We start from the raw sequence: 17,797 nt of genomic DNA, 5'->3' as shown, positions 1-17,797 counted from the left end.
CAAGTACAAGGATTGTACAATAAGAGTTTTGATGATTCATTGAGTCGGGTGCAAATCATTGGATCGAGTTGCATAGTCCTAAGGTAATTTCGACGGAACGCCACTACATTCCCTAGATTGGTAAGAGAAGCCATTGAGATTCACAAATATAAAAATTTCAATCGTGAGGATGGCTTCAAACTATCTAATGTATGGAATCCAGTGATTTGTTTGTGTAAAAAACCGGTGAAGTCAGAATTGAACAAACGTAGTGACACTGTGAGTATAGTGTGTTTGGACAGACCATCGAGTGTGAACGCGACCAGTGGTAACGCTGAAAGTGAACGCAGCCGACGCGCGCGAAGGAGGGTAGATCGCGCGCTGTCTATACAACTTTAACATCCACCCGCCTTCGTCAGTTTTCCGTGATCATGATGCATGCAACTGCGTCGAAATATCGGGAGCTCGACAAAAATCAAAAAGGTAATCACGGTCTATATCCCGGTCAATATAAGTCTAAGGATTGTACAGTTTGGCAAAAAAAGGAGAAATTGAACTACTCAATAGTAAAGTTATTATTAAGAGCCCATACACAGTGTTTTTTTGGCCCAAAAATCGGACATCATCCTTTTAATCAACCAGGGGATAGCTTGTTCTACCACAAAAGCATGACTAAAACTCCCGCGTGGATATCATACATAGTTTTTGTTTAAAATGATTTCGAAAATTTTATCCCGTTAAACGCTAACGCCGTGTCTTGCGTGGGCGACGGTCGCGCGACCGTCGCGCGTTCGTCGCCGTCGCGTCTTATACTTCCATATCGATAAGGTTTGATTTCGTATGCGTCGCATCGCCGTCGCGCGACCATCGCGCGACCGTCGCCCACGCAAGCCACGGCGTAAAAACACAATTAAATATATAACTTCGAAGGCTTAAGCGTTAAAACAAAAAACCTTTATTAGGTTGAAAGGGCTAAGGCTGGGCCTAATTACAAGCGCTACTTGGATGCTCTACGATCTACCAGTGATGAATAAATCGCCATCAAGTGATTTTGGTTATTATTTTTTTCGGCTGTCTTTTGATTTGGGAATTGCCAATCGGCACTGTTGTTACTTACATCAAAATAAGGTTACTAACGCCATCTAGTTAAGAATATGTGTAACATGTGTCTATGCTCCCATATGTAGTTTTGAAATAAAGCGTTACTTGTCAACCGTCATTCGTGCGTTTCATTATAGGTTATGGGTCCCATCCCGTTTTTAATTAAAAAGTAATTGTAATAGTTAGTGTTTTTCGTGTAAAGTGCTTAAAAATGAGTTCTCATTTTCTGACGAACGTGCCGAAGCTGAAAGGTCGCGAGAATTACGACGATTGGGCGTTCGCAGTAGAAAATTTGCTGATACTTGAAGGCGCGAACAAGTATATCAAGGAAGAACCTGCGGCAGACGGGACTACAACAGTGGTAGACGCTGCAGACGCAAAAGCACGAGCGAAGCTGATTTTGACGATAGATTCATCATTATTTGTGCATATAAAGAAGACAAAGACCACGAAGGAATTGTGGACGGCGTTGAAGACTTTGTTCGACGATTCGGGATTTTCGCGGAGGATTACTTTGCTTCGTCATTTAATATCCATCAGACTGGAAAACTGTGAAAATATGACGAATTATGTGACACAAATAGTTGAAACTTCGCAGAGATTGTCCGGTACGGGTTTCAAAATTGATCATGAATGGGTGGGCTCTTTGATGCTTGCTGGTTTACCAGAACGTTTTATGCCCATGATTATGGCTATCGAGCACTCTGGTATCAGTATAACGGCCGATTCCATCAAGACAAAATTACTCGATATGGAATCAAGTCAAGTAAGTGAAACGGAATGCAATTCAGTATTTGTTGCAAGTCACTTGAAGAACTGTCGCAACACTAGCAAGCATAGACAACAGACCTGTCAAACGTCAAACTCGAATGTAAACACGAAAAACATAACCTGTTATAAATGTAAAAACGAAGGCCATTATCGAAGCCAATGTCCACTTTTAAGTGAGGAATCGGAGAAGAAAAAACAGACTAACGCATTTTAGCGTTGTTTTCTCAGTGAAGATTTCAATAAAAGTGATTTTTATGTTGAATACGGCGAACGAAACTTGGCTGCAAAATTAAAATTTTAGACGCTTATTCTTAGACAGTGTCGCAGCAAATAATACGAAAGTACCTGTTTTTTGTGTTCCGGATATTAAGGAAATATCAACGGCTACGAAGTGAAGCGTGAATTAGTCGATGGAATAGATTTTCCTGAGAACATGAAAGGTTACAGTCAAGAATCAGATTACAACAAGTCGAGATGTTGTGATTCTTGAGAAGAAAAGGAATGACGACACAGTCACAGTTTGTGTAGAAAACACAGATTCAGTGGGGGAGTTGACAGAGGAATCTGTGGTTAAATTAGAATTAACCAGCAAAGCTCCAGCGACTCTGAGTTAAAATACCTAGACGTGGAAAATGAAGGTGAACAGCATGAAGAGGAAGTACAGCAGCAGTCCTTAGAAGATATATCTAGAACAGATGCAGGCCTGTCACAGTTGAAACCTGAAATTCAACTGTCTTCAGTAGATGCTTAGCCGAGAAGACCCGAGGTATCACAGAAGTTGCCCACTGTGAAGAACGTCAGAATCGACAGAGGAAGAAACCTGAGCAGTATAGTTTTGCAAATACATGCACCTATGTGGGAGAAGATGAAATGACATATGCGGAAGCTGTCAGTGGTCCTGAGAAACAACAGTGGTTGCAGGCGATGGCCGATGAACTGCAGTCGTTTGAAGACAACGAGGTTTGGGAAGTTGTCGATGCTCCAGTAGTGTAATGGGTGCAAGTGGGTGTTGAAAAAGAAATGTGTTTGTGACATAAAGTGAGTTATCATTGCGGCTTGTAGCTAAGGGCTTTACGCAAAAGCTCAGTGTAGACTATCAAGAGACATGTTCCCCTGTTATTAGGCACTCAATGTTGAGGTTACTGTTTGCCTTAAGTGTACAGTTGAATATGAATGTAACTCATTTAGACGTCACAACAGCTTTTCTCAATGGCCAACTTAAAAAAGTATTTTTATGCATTTGCCAGAAGGTTTTCCTGTCAGTGATTTAAACGAGTTGAAATTAAAAAAGGCTGTTTATGTTGTAAAGCAATCATCACTTGCTTGGTATAAAAAAAAAGTGGATGAATCTTTATGTAAATTAGGATACACAAAATTGGAAACTTGAGCCTTGTGTATTTGTAAATAAGCATTATGATAATTTGAAAACTATTGGTGTTCATGATTTTTCTAATATTTTCAAATCATAGTTAAGTTGTAAGTTGAAAAAGTTTGAAACTTCTGTGGAATGTAAATTAAATGTTGAAAATCCAAATTGTAATAATAGTGAAGATACTGACATGTTATTGTTAACTCAAGGTTTATAATTGCATTATAGAAGTGATTAATAATGATATTGTAGAAACTGACATGTTAAGTAAAGGTTTACTGGAGGTGAAACAATACAGGTTTATGAAAACACTTAGTGTGGTTTAAAAATGATTTTATTGCTGTTTGTTTGTTGTTAGTAAATCATTTATTTAGTTATTTATTAACCTGTGTTAATTTGTTAACTTTGTAGAGAAAAATATTGTGATATTAAGTTAAGAAAATATTGTTTCCCGGTTTGCACCTATGAAATATTAGTTTATTTGTTATTTTGATATAGTGGGGGTGTTGTTACTTACATCAAAATAAGGTTACTAACGCCATCTAGTTAAGAATATGTGTAACATGTGTCTATGCTCCCATATGTAGTTTTGAAATAAAGCGTTACTTGTCAACCGTCATTCGTGCGTTTCATTATAAATAATGAATGAAGGTGGTAAACGGATATTATGACTGACTGTATGTACAACAATATTTGCTTGATAAAAAAAAAACGAGTAAAAACTTTCAAGGCCATATTTTATTACAGCACCATCTAGCAGGCAATAGATGTACTTACCTAAATTTAAGTTCTCACTGATTCTCACAAAGCAGTCAACGACGAAATTGAAGTACTTAAATATCGTCAAAATTACACGAAAAATGATCCAATTTTGACAATGTGGATGGCAATCAGGAAGTCAGCAAATAATTGTGATAATTCGCCGCGAAATAATAACGCTAGCGTATCTAAATACATACCTGTTTTTAAACGTCAGTATCAGTGAAACATAATAATGTTCGAAAATATCTGAATAACCAAAGATGGATAGGATAGGATTGACAATCTTTATACTAAGAATCGTACTTTAATTTTTTAGCGCCACCTATTAAATACTATCATAACTACACTGATTATGCCAACATTTTTTTTTTCAAAATGTCTATTTACGTGATATTATCACGATATTAAAATAAAGAAATATGTCATTTGTTCTTACAAAAAATAAAAACACGCATATTTGGGGAAAATATGATTTTTGCCACTTCCAGGTAGCGAAACAGCGCCATCTAGTTCTATCCCCAAAAGGCCCAACGTCGACTTCTACGACACCCACGCGAGGAAAGATTTCTGAAATTATTTTTAACTCGTCACGAATATTTTGTTTTATTCCATTTTATAATAAATTAAATTACGTAAAATGAAAAAAAAATACTAAAATACGAAAGGTCACCTTGTCTACCGACCGATCACAAATTATTTTATTATTCTATTCATAACTTCGCAGTCCAATAACAATTTTATAACACGTTTGTTATGTTATGTAACATTTTTATTAAAAATATGAGCAATAATGCTTAGAGGTGAATACATAGGTATCAATATATGTACCTACCTCTAAGGTTTATGTTATTTTACACTTTCTCGATATCCGAGTCAAAATATTTTTTCCCCTCACTAGCTCGGAAACACGTGTTTTGTCCTTCAATACCAGCGAGTAAAAACGCATTTTATCCACTAGTGGGTAAAGTAATTTGACCTTGAATAAAGTCAAATTAACTGCTTTAAAGTTGATAAAAGTAGGTGAATCTAGTAATAAAGATGATTTACCACCTGTGGAACTACTGGAAGCAGTGATAAACGCATTTTTTGCGTTGTAGTTTCCTAGGGGAAAAGTTTTGTGTTACACTCGGGTGCAAATGTATTTTACTTCTCGTGTGTTAAAAAACTCGCAAGTTCAGGATTTTATTCTCGAACCACTCGCTTCGCTCGTGGTTCAACTATAGAATCCTTTCACTTGCTCGTTTTCCAATTCCACACTCGGCGTTAAAATACAACTTTGCCCCCTTGTATAACAAATAACTATTATTCCATTTTATAATAAATTAAATTACGTAAAATGAAAAAAAATACTAAAATACGAAAGGTCACCTTGTCTACCGACCGATCACAAATTATTTTATTATTCTATTCATAACTTCGCAGTCCAATAACAATTTTATAACACGTTTGTTATGTTATGTAACATTTTTATTAAAAATATGAGCAATAATGCTTAGAGGTGAATACATAGGTATCAATATATGTACCTCTAAGGTTTATGTTATTTTACACTTTCTCGATATCCGAGTCAAAATATTTTTGATAGATATTCACACGACACACATTTCATTGACCTATCTTGAACTGCCTGTAGGCCTAGCACATGATGGCCGCGGGAGTATGTCGCCGCGAGATAGACTACCCGTCCTTATGTCATTAATACAGTTAGAAGAAGACGTGGCATCTATCTCGCGGCGACATACTCTCTCGGCAATCATGTGCTAGGCCTACTGTAGGCCTAGCACATGATGGCCGGGTAGGGACATAAGGACGGGTAGTCTATCTCGCGGCGACATACTCTCGCGGCAATCATGTGCTAACCCTGCTGTAGGGGTTAAATTTAATAAACGTCATAGGTACTTCCATAGAAGTGTGTGAAGCGAAAGCGGTTTGTCAGGGTCGTAGTAAATGGAAATCCGTGATCTCTGCCTACTCCTCTGGGAAACAGGCGTGATTGTATGTATGTACTTTCATAGAAGTTTGACATTTAATATGACACTTATAGTGGCAGGGCTGCCATACTTGCAGCAAACTTAGCGAGGTATAACCGCAGACCTCTGCATTTCAAATACCTGAAGTGTGTGAAAGAGAAGCTGTTACGTTACGTAGGTATATAACCATCCCACGAGTGCGAAAGAGGCAGACTACAAATCAAAAAACGTGATTATTTTTGACCTCGATAGTGGCTAGTCATCTCAATTTTAGTTTAACGGATTAATCGGACGTTCCAGTACAAAAACTTGTATGTAAACTATTTAGAGCAGCGGTTCTCAAACTTATTTTCCCATGGAACCCTTTTGGAAAGCAAATTGTCATACATGTTCTTTCCCTTCTGTTTAATGTTCTTTTCTCTCCTTCCTCTCCCCCTTATCTCTCTGAGAGATTTAAATTTTTAGCAGACGGCAGCGGGCACCGCCTTCGTTCCAGTGCAGATCTCACCCTGTCTATCCCACCTCACAAACATAGATCCTATGACAAGTCCTTTACTGTTTACTCTGTCAAATTATGGAATTCATTGCCACCTCCCCTTCGACAGTGTCAATCGGTCGCATCGCTAAAATCGAATTTAAAAAAGTTATGGCTTTCGGACGCATCTTAATCTAAAAGATGTTTGCGGTTAGGTAGATTGTGTATGTATGTAGGGTAGTCATAAAACTGTATTATAATTATGTATAACGTATTTATTTATATGATATAACGTCTATATTGCTGTAGTTTGTAGGTTAGGTATAGGTTTAGCTTAGGAACGTCTACCATCTCCAATTCTCCTTTAACTGCTCTAAGGTTAACTGGAAGAAATCCCTTAATGGGATAAGTTCGCCTTTGTACAAATGATGTGTGTGTTCTTTTTTTCTTTACTGTGTGTGTTCTTATCTTTGTACAATAAAGTGTATTACTACTACTACTACTTGTCAGACGGAACCCTTAAATAAATAAAAAAAATAGTTTATAGCAACCTTTTTATAAGTTGCCCCTCTGACATGCTTTTGCCTTGTATGGCAGATATTTCAATCAAATCCGTAAAGCTCGAGAAAATACTGCCAATTTGTTAACCAATGCCATGAAACATTGTCGGACACAATTTCGCTTTCTTAGCGTCTTCAGAAGTATTAGAAGAATTTCATGTCTTAAGCGACATTCTCGTGGAATGCCCAGATAGGATTTCGCGCTCCGGAAACGCCTAAAAAACGCAAAGGAACCGTCTCATCTGCCATAGAAAGATCAAATTCGCCACAGGTCCCAAACTTTTTACGTCATTTCAATTTCCTTACTTGGAAAGGTAATTGCTAATTAGTTTTTTTCAGTAATTGCTTGGTCAAGGTAGGCAACGGAGTGCACCTTCCTATTCGTTCTATTGTTTTTAGGGCGCTTTTTGCGGTGGCAACCCATTGGAATGTGTTTCTATTGGGTCATACCATAAATTAAATATAACAAGATCATACCATCCCATACATTAAAATGCGACCGCCTACGAACGCGCTTACACTCCACCACACATAGATGGCGCCACAAAAAATGCCTTGTTGCCACCGATTATTTATAGATTGGCATTAAGTGTCAATTCCGAGCCGTAAATCTATGTCAAAAGTGACACTTAACGCCATCTACAAGTATAATCGAAAGCTACAAGACATTTTTTTGTGGCGCCATCTATGTGTGGTGGAGTGTAAGCGCGGTCTTAGGCGGTCGCATTTTAATGTATAGGATGGTATGATCTTGTTATATTTAATTTATGGTCATACACAGATTTAGAAGAAAGGTGCTTTCCCTGGGGGTTACTTAAGCCGTGATATATACATATATATGTCTCTTCTTCTTTGTCCTACCCTTACCCAGTCTATCTGGGGTGGGATTTAGCCGTGATATATGTAACTTTTTGTAAATCGCTCGCTCTCTCTTTTATTTAGGGAGTATCTTATGTTATTTTTCCCCTCACTAGCTCGGAAACACGTGTTTTGTCCTTTAATACCAGCGGGTAAAAACGCATTTTATCCACTAGGGAGTAAAGTAATTTGACCTTGAATAAAGTCAAATTAACTGCTTTAAAATTGATAAAAGTAGGTGAATCTAGTAATAAAGATGATTTACCACCTGTGGAACTACTGGAAGCAGTGATAAACGCATTTTTTGCGTTGTAGTTTCCTCGCTATAGTGAGGGGAAGAGTTTTGTGTTACACTCGGGTGCAAATGTATTTTACTTTTCGTGTGTTAAAAAACTCGCAAGTTCAGGATTCTATAGTTGAACCTTTCACTTGCTCGTTTTTCAATTCCACACTCGGCGTTAAAATACAACTTTGCCCCCTTGTATAACAAATAACTATTTTATCGCGGATGGTCATCGGTTACTCGCTTTTGGTGCCTTAAATAGTCGAAGATTGCTCGAAGTGTTTTTCAATCAGTATAGAATCTATAATACATACGTTATTTGCTATTAATACATTTCCAGTAATTTATTTTCACAACACGTGGTTAAAATCGTAATTGAAGTTTCGCTCTGAATTCATTTCAAGATATAGGCTATATTGTTTATAGATGAAATAACTCTTTTGTTATCTTAATTAACTATTCACGTTTTCTCATTATCCGATCCGATATCGGATGTAGAAAGGATTTCAAAGACAGAAATCAAAGATGACGGCTTAAATGTATTGGATATCGGTCCTACATCCGATATCGGATCGGATAATGTGAAAACGCACTAACGTGAGTAACGTGTATTCATAATTTGGGATTATTGGTTAGTTGGTTTATGAATGGGGAGAGAAGAGACGAATGGGAGGTGAGATGGAATAAGTAGTCCACTATGGACCACTATGGACCACTATGGACCGATTTCGACCAAACAGGGCTTTACCACTCGACTAATCCAGCTTTCAAACAAAAAAAAACTAAATCAGCTCATCGGTTCTGGAGCTACGATGCCACAGACACACACAAACACAAACAGAGAGACACGTCAAACTTATAACAACCCGTCGTTTTATCGATCTTAATTATCGAGGTTTGAAAGTCAGTTTTGGCCCAATTCACCCCAAATTACGGTAACGTCACAAATTCATGGTACTGAATGTTTTTGAACAGCCCCCCACGCTGTAATCGCCTACTTATTACAACTGGGCGTATTATTTCCGCGAATGATCAATTCGCACTATACTTTATGTCCGTCGTAACATTTTGACGGCCAAGATCAATTCATCATCTTCTTATCTATTTTAGTGCTAGAACTCTTATTTACGAGCTCAGTCAGCTTAATCAAATATGTGGGCGAGTAGCAATTCTGGGTATTATTTATTATTTCTGGGTAGGATATACAGTGTGTAAATTTATACGGGCATAAGTAGAGGAATAAATAAGGGAAGAGTTGTAACTGTATAATATTTAACCTCAATTAACACAAAAGATAACAAGAACGAGATGTATAGGTATTGTAAAATATTCTAAATATTTATGAATTCGTATAAACCGGCCAAGTGTGAGTCGGGTCACCCAAACCATATGGAAGAAAGAGACTGTATGTAAAGCCAGCGTGCGTAGCCGAATGCACAAACGCTCACGAAACGCTCTTAGATATCAGGCAGCGTCCCTACTCAGGCGACGCATGTCTCGCGGTGCGGTACGAACGGGTGCCGCCGCACCGCCTGGGGCGCGTCTTACGTCCTTCCTATACAAAATGTACTAAGGAGACGTTTTTTGAATTACATTCAGGCGGCGTGGCGGAGACGTCCGTTCCGCGCCGCGAGACATGCGTCGCCTGAGTGGGAACGCTGCCTCAGAGACGCTAATACGCAAGAGCGATAGAGATAGATATCTACGAGCGTTTCGTTTCGTGAGCGTTTGTGCCGTTCGGCCACAGAATATATAATAGTACAAGTACAGAAGGCTCACTCCTTTGATGTTCACAAAATGCCGCCATTCTAAATTCTTACCTACATTAACAAACGGACCGCACGCGAGCAGCCAACATTGAATTTTATTGCGCCGCGCGAAGGTCGTCGCCAATGAATGGGCCGCGAACTCGCAGCCGCTGACATGTACTTGTAGCGCGGCGATAGAATCGCGGAGTGAGCCGCCCCTGGTTCGGCTACGTACCGGTCAGAAATATATTACAAGATAACCTAACCACAAAATTAAAATTTTGAAAAAAAAACCCCCGACCGCGACATAGTAGACCGATTTTCATGAAACATGGCTAAGAACACTCCCGACTAACTCAGCTTTCAGACAAAAACAAACTAAATCTAAATCGGTTCATCCGTTCGGGACCTACGATGCCACCGACAGACACACACACAGACAGACAGACAGACTAACAGACAAACAGACAGACAGTCACGTCAAACTTATAACACCCCGTCGTTTTTGCGTCGGGGGTTAAAAATAAGGCTTGAAATGTTTATATTTACTTATAATATAAAGTCAACTATCAATGTATCTCCTCGATTCAAAGGAATTTCAGTTTACCTTTGCGGAATCCAATTGTCATATTTTCTCACACATATTATGTTATTTTGATTAACATGTAAGTAAAATGGTACACTATAGTCACCTTGTTATCAGAATCGACATTTTTTCCCACATTACAACACTCAATTTTTTAACATAACAATGTTTATGTTTGAAATTTTCCCTCATGAGTCATGACTCATAATTGCACCAACAGTTTCAATCAAAGATAATTCATATAGAAGCTTATTGTCAAAATCAAAGACCAAAAAAAAGTTAAAACTTTTCGAACATCAGTTTTGACAATCTAAAAGTCTAAAAGATAATTAGGTGGTGGCACAGAATATATAATAGTACAAGTACAGAAGGCCCACTGCTTTGATGTTCACGAAATGCCGCCTTTTTAAATACCTACAAAATTCTCACAAAGAAACGAGCCGCACGTGCGCGGCGTCCGGCGGTAGGGTTACCTATGGATTAAAACGAATTAATACTCACATTAAAATGTTATACTATTATATTCAAGTCTTGGGTACTTTCTAGGTATATATACTGTATTTATATATTTTTGTTCAACTTCCAACATTACAAGCCTTATTGAACTTTTCCGTGGGACTTAATCAGTAGCAGATATGTGTAAGAATGACCTATGGTATTTATTTTATTCATGGTGTCTATTTAACTAAGTATTTTTAGCCATTTCGACACGCGGACATCGTATATGAACCTTAAAAAAACTCGCGACGGAAAGTAACAATAGAAAGTGCGAACGTGCATTCCGTGAGAACGCGCGCCACCCCTGATTGGGCCGCGAACTCGCGGCCGCCAGGATGTACTTGTAGCGCGGCGATAGAATCGCGGAGTGAGCCGCCCCTGGTGGTGGTATAAATGTATTATACGGGTTCCCTCTATTTAGCATAACTTCAGTTGTCCGAAACGATTTTCGCATAACAGACTTCGCATAATCGATTTTCGCCGAATGTTAATTTGGCAGAAAACTTATTTGTCATAATCGAAAATAATACGAATAACACATTGCCCGAAAATAAGTTCGCATAATTCTGTTTACGCCGATTGTTTTTATGAACAAAATTAATTCGCATAATTGTATTTGGCATATTTCTTAAAATCAGAATATCCACCCATACTAAATGCTGTTAAGAGAGTCGGTTTGGTTAGGTTAGAACTGCGACCTTAACAAATAAAACATTTTGTCAAGAATTTCGGTTAGATTAGGTTAGAACTGCAACATTAATATAGTAGTATTACCTATGATAAAAATTCTGCGTAGTAAATTTCCACTAAACCATGATATGCAGAAATAATTTATGCATAAAAACCATTCGGCTAATAACCTTTATGCATGAAATATATTCGGACAAACAAAAATATGCCTAGACAAATTATGCGTAACTATACTATGCCATAACAGATTATGCGAAAGGTGAATTATGCCAATATAGATTATGCCAAAAAGAATTCTCGATTGTAAAATTATGCCAAAACAAGGGGAACCGTATTATACATATAATTATATCGTTGTCTGAGTGAGTACCCACAATTAAAAAAGGCGTCAAATTTGAAAAATGTAGGGTTCACCGGCCAATTGTCTGCATAAAACGCCTGCCTTCCTAAATCTTGACGCTGGCGGAATCATCAAAAATGTAGGTATTAGGGGCGAAGGTTTCATTCCCATAGAAAATTTTAATTTCCCGCTTTTAGTGCCGTGATTTGGTTGACTAACTATATTTAGGTACTTATGTATTAACTTTGGTTTCAACTTTCAAGTGACAAATATAATATGATACGAGTCGTGTCGACGAAACAATGGCACGAGGTGCTCGACTTTGTGAGCCGCGGAAAATTGGAGTGTAGGATAAAAGAATAATTACGTGGATTAATGGCGAGAAGGTAAACAGACGTATTTGCACGTTATTACTGCATGATTGTTTAATTAGTGATAACAGATTGGTAATTGTCAATTGATTGACGTACGACGAATTAATTAGGTCCTTGTAATAAGTTAATAAAGCATAAATATCTTTTAGGACACAATGCCAATGATTTTTAACCCCCGACGCAAAAACGACGGGGTGTTATAAGTTTGACGTGTCTGTCTGTGTGTGTCTGTCTGTGTGTGTCTGTCTGTTTGTCTGTCTGCCTGTGTGTGTGTCTATCAGTGGCATCGTAGATCCCGATTTAGATTTAGTTTTTTTTTTTGTCTGAAAGCAGAGTTAGTCGGGAGTGTTCTTGTTTTCAATTGAGTTCGGCTTCTAAGTTTATTTACAAAGAAAAAACATATTTATGTTGAATTTCTCAATCTGACCTATTAAGAGCGCGTAGCATAGCATACTTACATACACACACAACGCAGATGTAAGATCCTACTTTCGCTTCCCCAATCCCCAGCACCTTATGGGCGATGCATTGTCATGGTGTGCATTGATTCTTATCAACATTACAGTTAGTAAGTAGTTATCAACGTTACATTACAGTAAGCGGGGAATGTTAAGCAAAATCACGGCAGGTCAGCAGTATGTTATCAAGATCGAAAGCACTCATCAATATGTGTCTTTGCTTCCGTTCCCTACATCCTACGTCTCATGAATCACAAATATGGCGGACACTCGGAACGGAGAGACATGTGGGACAAATCAGTACTGGTACGGACCGGCTGGTTTCTGCTCTCCCTACGGAAACCAATCTGATAGGCGTCTTTGGCGACATCTTTATGGGCTTAACGAGAAGTCCTCTAGTTTATAAGATCGTGCGATGTGACTAACTTCAATCGCTGTGTTTGTGGCATAATTATTTAGGTAGGTAAAGCCTGCGTCACAATTACTGTAAAAGATTGTATTTATAAAATTGATTCAATTTAATCGTACCTTGACGTGTCTACAACAAAGTACCGACCGGACGCTTAGGTCACGGCAATCTTGAAGTCAAAAATGTCAAAATCATTGACACTACGGCACAATAATTGGCCATTTGTTAACCGTGATAAAGACTCCCTAATTAACATAATTATTGGCATCATTATTTGATTCCCATTATGAAATCCATTTAGATGTCCAAGACAAAGGAAGGAAGTCACAGACTGTTAGGTCTAAGTACTTGAAGATGTTGATAACAATTAGTGATAAAGGTTTAGTTTACATCATCCGTGGTACTGACCATTAACAAGTTACTTCCTACATTGCGTTCTTCGTGAAAACATGTATGATGAATTCATGTCATCATTTAATCCATACTTAATCCATACTAATATTATAAATGCGAAAGCATGTGGTTCTGTTTGTTTGTCCGTCTTTCACGGCAAAACGGAGCGACGAATTGGCGTGATTTTTTAAGTGGAGATAGTTGAAGGGATGGAGAGTGACATAGGCTACTTTTTGGCTCTTTCTAACCCCCCTCTTTGCTAAAATGGGGGGTGGAAGTTTGTATGGAGTATTCCGCAATTTTCGAATTTAACGCGATCGAAGCGAGCAAAAGCTAGTTCTTTATAATTTAAGAAAGTCGGTATATGGCAATAAACTATTCTTATTCTATATAATATATGTATGTTTTTTTTTTTTAATACTTGTTCCTCCAACATTATCGGAGTCTTTTTCTATCTAGTGTTCATTCATTCCAGTTCTCGCTGTTATTCTTCTCGCACTTTTATGCTTCATACAAGTCTTTCATTCATACATCATCTTTCTTACTATTCTGAGTGGGAATCTCAGCTAACTATATTTATCTATGTATATGTATGTTAAACTAAATATATGTATGTTAAACTTCCGTGAGACAATTTATTATTTAAATAAGTATACGGATGTACAGCCTGGAACTAGATATTAGGTACTACTGTTTAGGCCAAAGGCGTCAAACAGACGTTTTGCGTGTTTCCTGCATTATTAAATCTTACCTAATTAGTAAGACTACATTACATAAATTATTACCAACGCTTAATGTGCGCACGAGCGTTTAAATAGCGTCAATTTACACAAGTTGCATGATAACGGAACGATAAATCAAACATTATGAGCGACGTTCTCATGAAAAAGGTTACAGATCGTGTAATCTTTTCATTTCCCTCAAATCGCTTAAGAGCTTTTGAGGGTAGATATTGTTTACATTTATTAAAAACACGTAAAGATACCTCAGACTTATACATATGTTGATTTAAATAATCTGCGCGTCATCGTGAATTATACGATTTATGTTAATCCGTGGTTATGACTTCTACCTCAGCACAGTATGTATAATAAAATGTACTATCGTATAGTATGGCCAATTGGCCACTGCCGCTCTCCGCTCCCCGCTGAAAGTGCCGCCACCCGCTCTCGGTTACCTTACAGTTACCGCCTGTCAAAAACGAGACCAGTTAATCCGTCATATCTCACTGCAAGCATGGTACGCATTCACCTACACGAGCTTAGACTGTGTGCGTAGGAGCGCGTCTCTTTCGTATATTTGATCGCCAGTGTCCGAAATGTGACCTTAGTTCATAACGTTTTCTTGTTTTTCAGAATCCAACGTGTTCCCCTCATCCAATGGCGGCTGGCGGCGCGGCGCCGCGCGGCGCGCGCGTGCGCTCTGTTCAGCCAAAACTTTACGCAGAAGGTTGCCCATACTCGAATGGTTGCCGCAGTATTCTATACGGAAAGGAATATCGGACCTTATAGCTGGTGAGTAATGAATCTAAGATCTTGTCTGCCTCGTAAGAAGTTGGTTGGTAACACGGCGGGTCCGAGCGCTCTGCTCCGCTAAAACTTTACGCAGAAGGTTGCCCATACTCGAATGGTTGCCGCAGTATTCTATACGGAAAGGAATATCGGCCCTTATAGACGGCTAGTGAATTCATGTAGTGTGTACCCCACTTATGGAGGTTCATGACGCATTGTGTATAAGGTTGCCCATACTGGAATTGTCTACGGAAAGGAATATCGGATCTTATCGCCGATAGGTAATGAGGAAGCACACTCAAAGGTTATGACAGATGGCGCCACCCTATTAGTCCATTGCACTTGCATTGCACAGATAAAGAATTTCATACGTGAGAGCGAGAAGATTATATGATTTTTTTCTCTCACACATATGAATGACAGTGACATGCCTAAACACTTGCACAGGCGCCACATGGCGGGATAAAATGTCAGTGTGCCTCCCAGCGATTGTTAATAGTGCCTCCTCATTAATCTATCTCGAATCTACCCTTATTTAGGTAAATAGTGAATGGGTTTTGTATTTAACCCTGTTTCTCACATAAATAATTGAACAGGATTATTATAACTATATTTAAACTACATGCCGAAGGTTATTAGTTGAGTGGCTGTATTCTAGAAAGTAATGAATCTAAATCTAATCTGCTCCTATTTAAGTAAGTAGTGAATCGGTCTTGTATTTAACCCTATTCTTACATAAGAAGCTAGATGATTATAAAGTAATTATACAATATGTAAAAGGTTGCCCATACTGGAATGGTTGCCGCCGCCATGGAAAGATATATCGGATAAAAATATTTATTGCAAGTAACAAAATCTGCTTAATTTCATTAATGTTATACATAAAATTTGCAATTTATTTTCAATTCTCCTAAGTTACTTATTTGGCTCTTTTTAATTAGGTTTTCATCAGCTTCTTATCTTAGTTTTTACTGAAAACATTCTAAAAACACTGAATATCTCCGTGACCTGAACAGAACGGTATGTAGGTGCAATTTCATGCCACTTGATTCAATAAAGTCAGCACTTCATCCGTGAAATCGATACACAAATATACCTAGAATCGAGCCAGGCTAACTGTGCACAGGTCAAAACCGGTCTGGCCTAGTGGGTAGTGACCCAGCCTGCTAAGCCGATGGTCTCGGGTTCAAATCCCGGTAAGGGCATTTATTTGTGTGACGAGCATCTTTGTTTTTGAGTCATGGATGTTACCTAATGTATTTAATTTATATTAGTATTACAGCTTTGTCTGGGTGCCCAGGTGCCCACAACACAAGCCTTCTTGAGGTTACCGTATGGGTAAACTCGCCTTATTCGGTGACACGCCTAATTCGGTGATATGTACAACCATAAATCGTCTTTCGGAATAGTGCTTCAAAGCTTGTATCACCGAATTAGGCGTGTCACCGAATGAGGCGAGTTTACCCTAGGTCTCAGGCAATCTGTGTAAGAATCTCCTGTAATATGTTACAGTTAGTTATTTTTAGGCTATGCTAATATTCAAAACACTGATGATTAACTACCGTAGTATCATCAATTCATCGGTGCAATAATATTACACCTTGGTTATGAGTATGTGCGAAATGTGGCGGGAATCCAAGGCCGACAGAGAGAGGAAGTGGATTATCGTATTTGAGTGTCAAAATTATCAAAGTTATGAAAAATATCTACATCTATCAAAAATAACACTAATCCTAAAATTCCTAGTAAAAAAATAATGTATGTTATAGGTACCTACAAACTAAATTAATACCGATTTTATCGATAACCTAACCACAAAATTAAAATTTTGAAAAAACCCCCGACCGCGACATAGTAGACCGATTTTCATAAAACATGGCTAAGAACACTCCCGACTTACTCAGCTTTCAGACAAAAAAAACTAAATCCAAATCGGTTAATCCGTTCGGGAGCTACGATGCCACAGACACACGCAGACAGGCACACAAACAGACAGACACACACAGAGACAGACACGTCAAACTTATAACACCCCGTCGTTTTTGCGTCTGGGGTTAAAAATAATAGCGTCACTACTTTTAAAAAAAACTTGTATCTTCGTCTGTCATTGAAAAGAAAATTGTAGTAAGTATGTATGGAATGCATATAGACTTACTGCGTTTTAACTTTGAGGAACAGCGTGAGATACGAGATTTTTTAAAAGTAGTGACGATAGTTCTCTTCAAAAATGTCTAAGGCATTGTACCGAGTATGCTGGTAAGATTTTTTCGCTGAATCGCAATACTGATACGTTTTGCTTGGAAGCCGTCAGCTCTTCGGCTACCATGGGTACGTAGCCAAAGCCAAATCCAAAAACACTTCCCAAAATAGCTATCTATCTCTATCACTCTTCCGTATTGGTGCGACAGAGACAGACTGCATTTCGATCGGCGTCTAGCACCAACAATTGTCATTTCAGCTAGGCCGCTTGGTCCATATATAAATAAATAAAATAAATATTGGGGACACCTTACACAGATCAACTTAGCCCCAAACTAAGCAAAGCTTGTACTATGGGTGCTAAGCGACGATATACATACTTAAATAGATAAATACATACTTATATACATAGAAAACATCCATGACTCGGGAAAAAATATCTGTGCTCATCACACAAATAAAT

The 17,797-nt window shown here is 38.3% G+C and overlaps 1 protein-coding gene across 1 annotated transcript in view; it reads left to right on the top strand.

Moving 5' to 3' along the window:
* The window catches only part of LOC125233375 (sodium-independent sulfate anion transporter-like), a 59,702-nt gene that overhangs the window by 11,552 nt on the left and 30,353 nt on the right, over window positions 1-17,797 (top strand). Inside the window, exon 2 of the mRNA XM_048139368.1 lies at window positions 14,980-15,138. Within this exon, the coding sequence (XP_047995325.1) occupies window positions 14,980-15,138 (159 nt within the window). The remainder of the gene's footprint in view (window positions 1-14,979; window positions 15,139-17,797) is intronic.

The sequence above is a fragment of the Leguminivora glycinivorella genome, chromosome 14 (assembly GCF_023078275.1).
Source record: "Leguminivora glycinivorella isolate SPB_JAAS2020 chromosome 14, LegGlyc_1.1, whole genome shotgun sequence".
Lineage (NCBI taxonomy): Eukaryota > Metazoa > Arthropoda > Insecta > Lepidoptera > Tortricidae > Leguminivora > Leguminivora glycinivorella.
The sequence above is the reverse complement of the archived record's forward strand: the minus strand, read 5'-3'. Positions and strand labels throughout refer to the sequence as shown.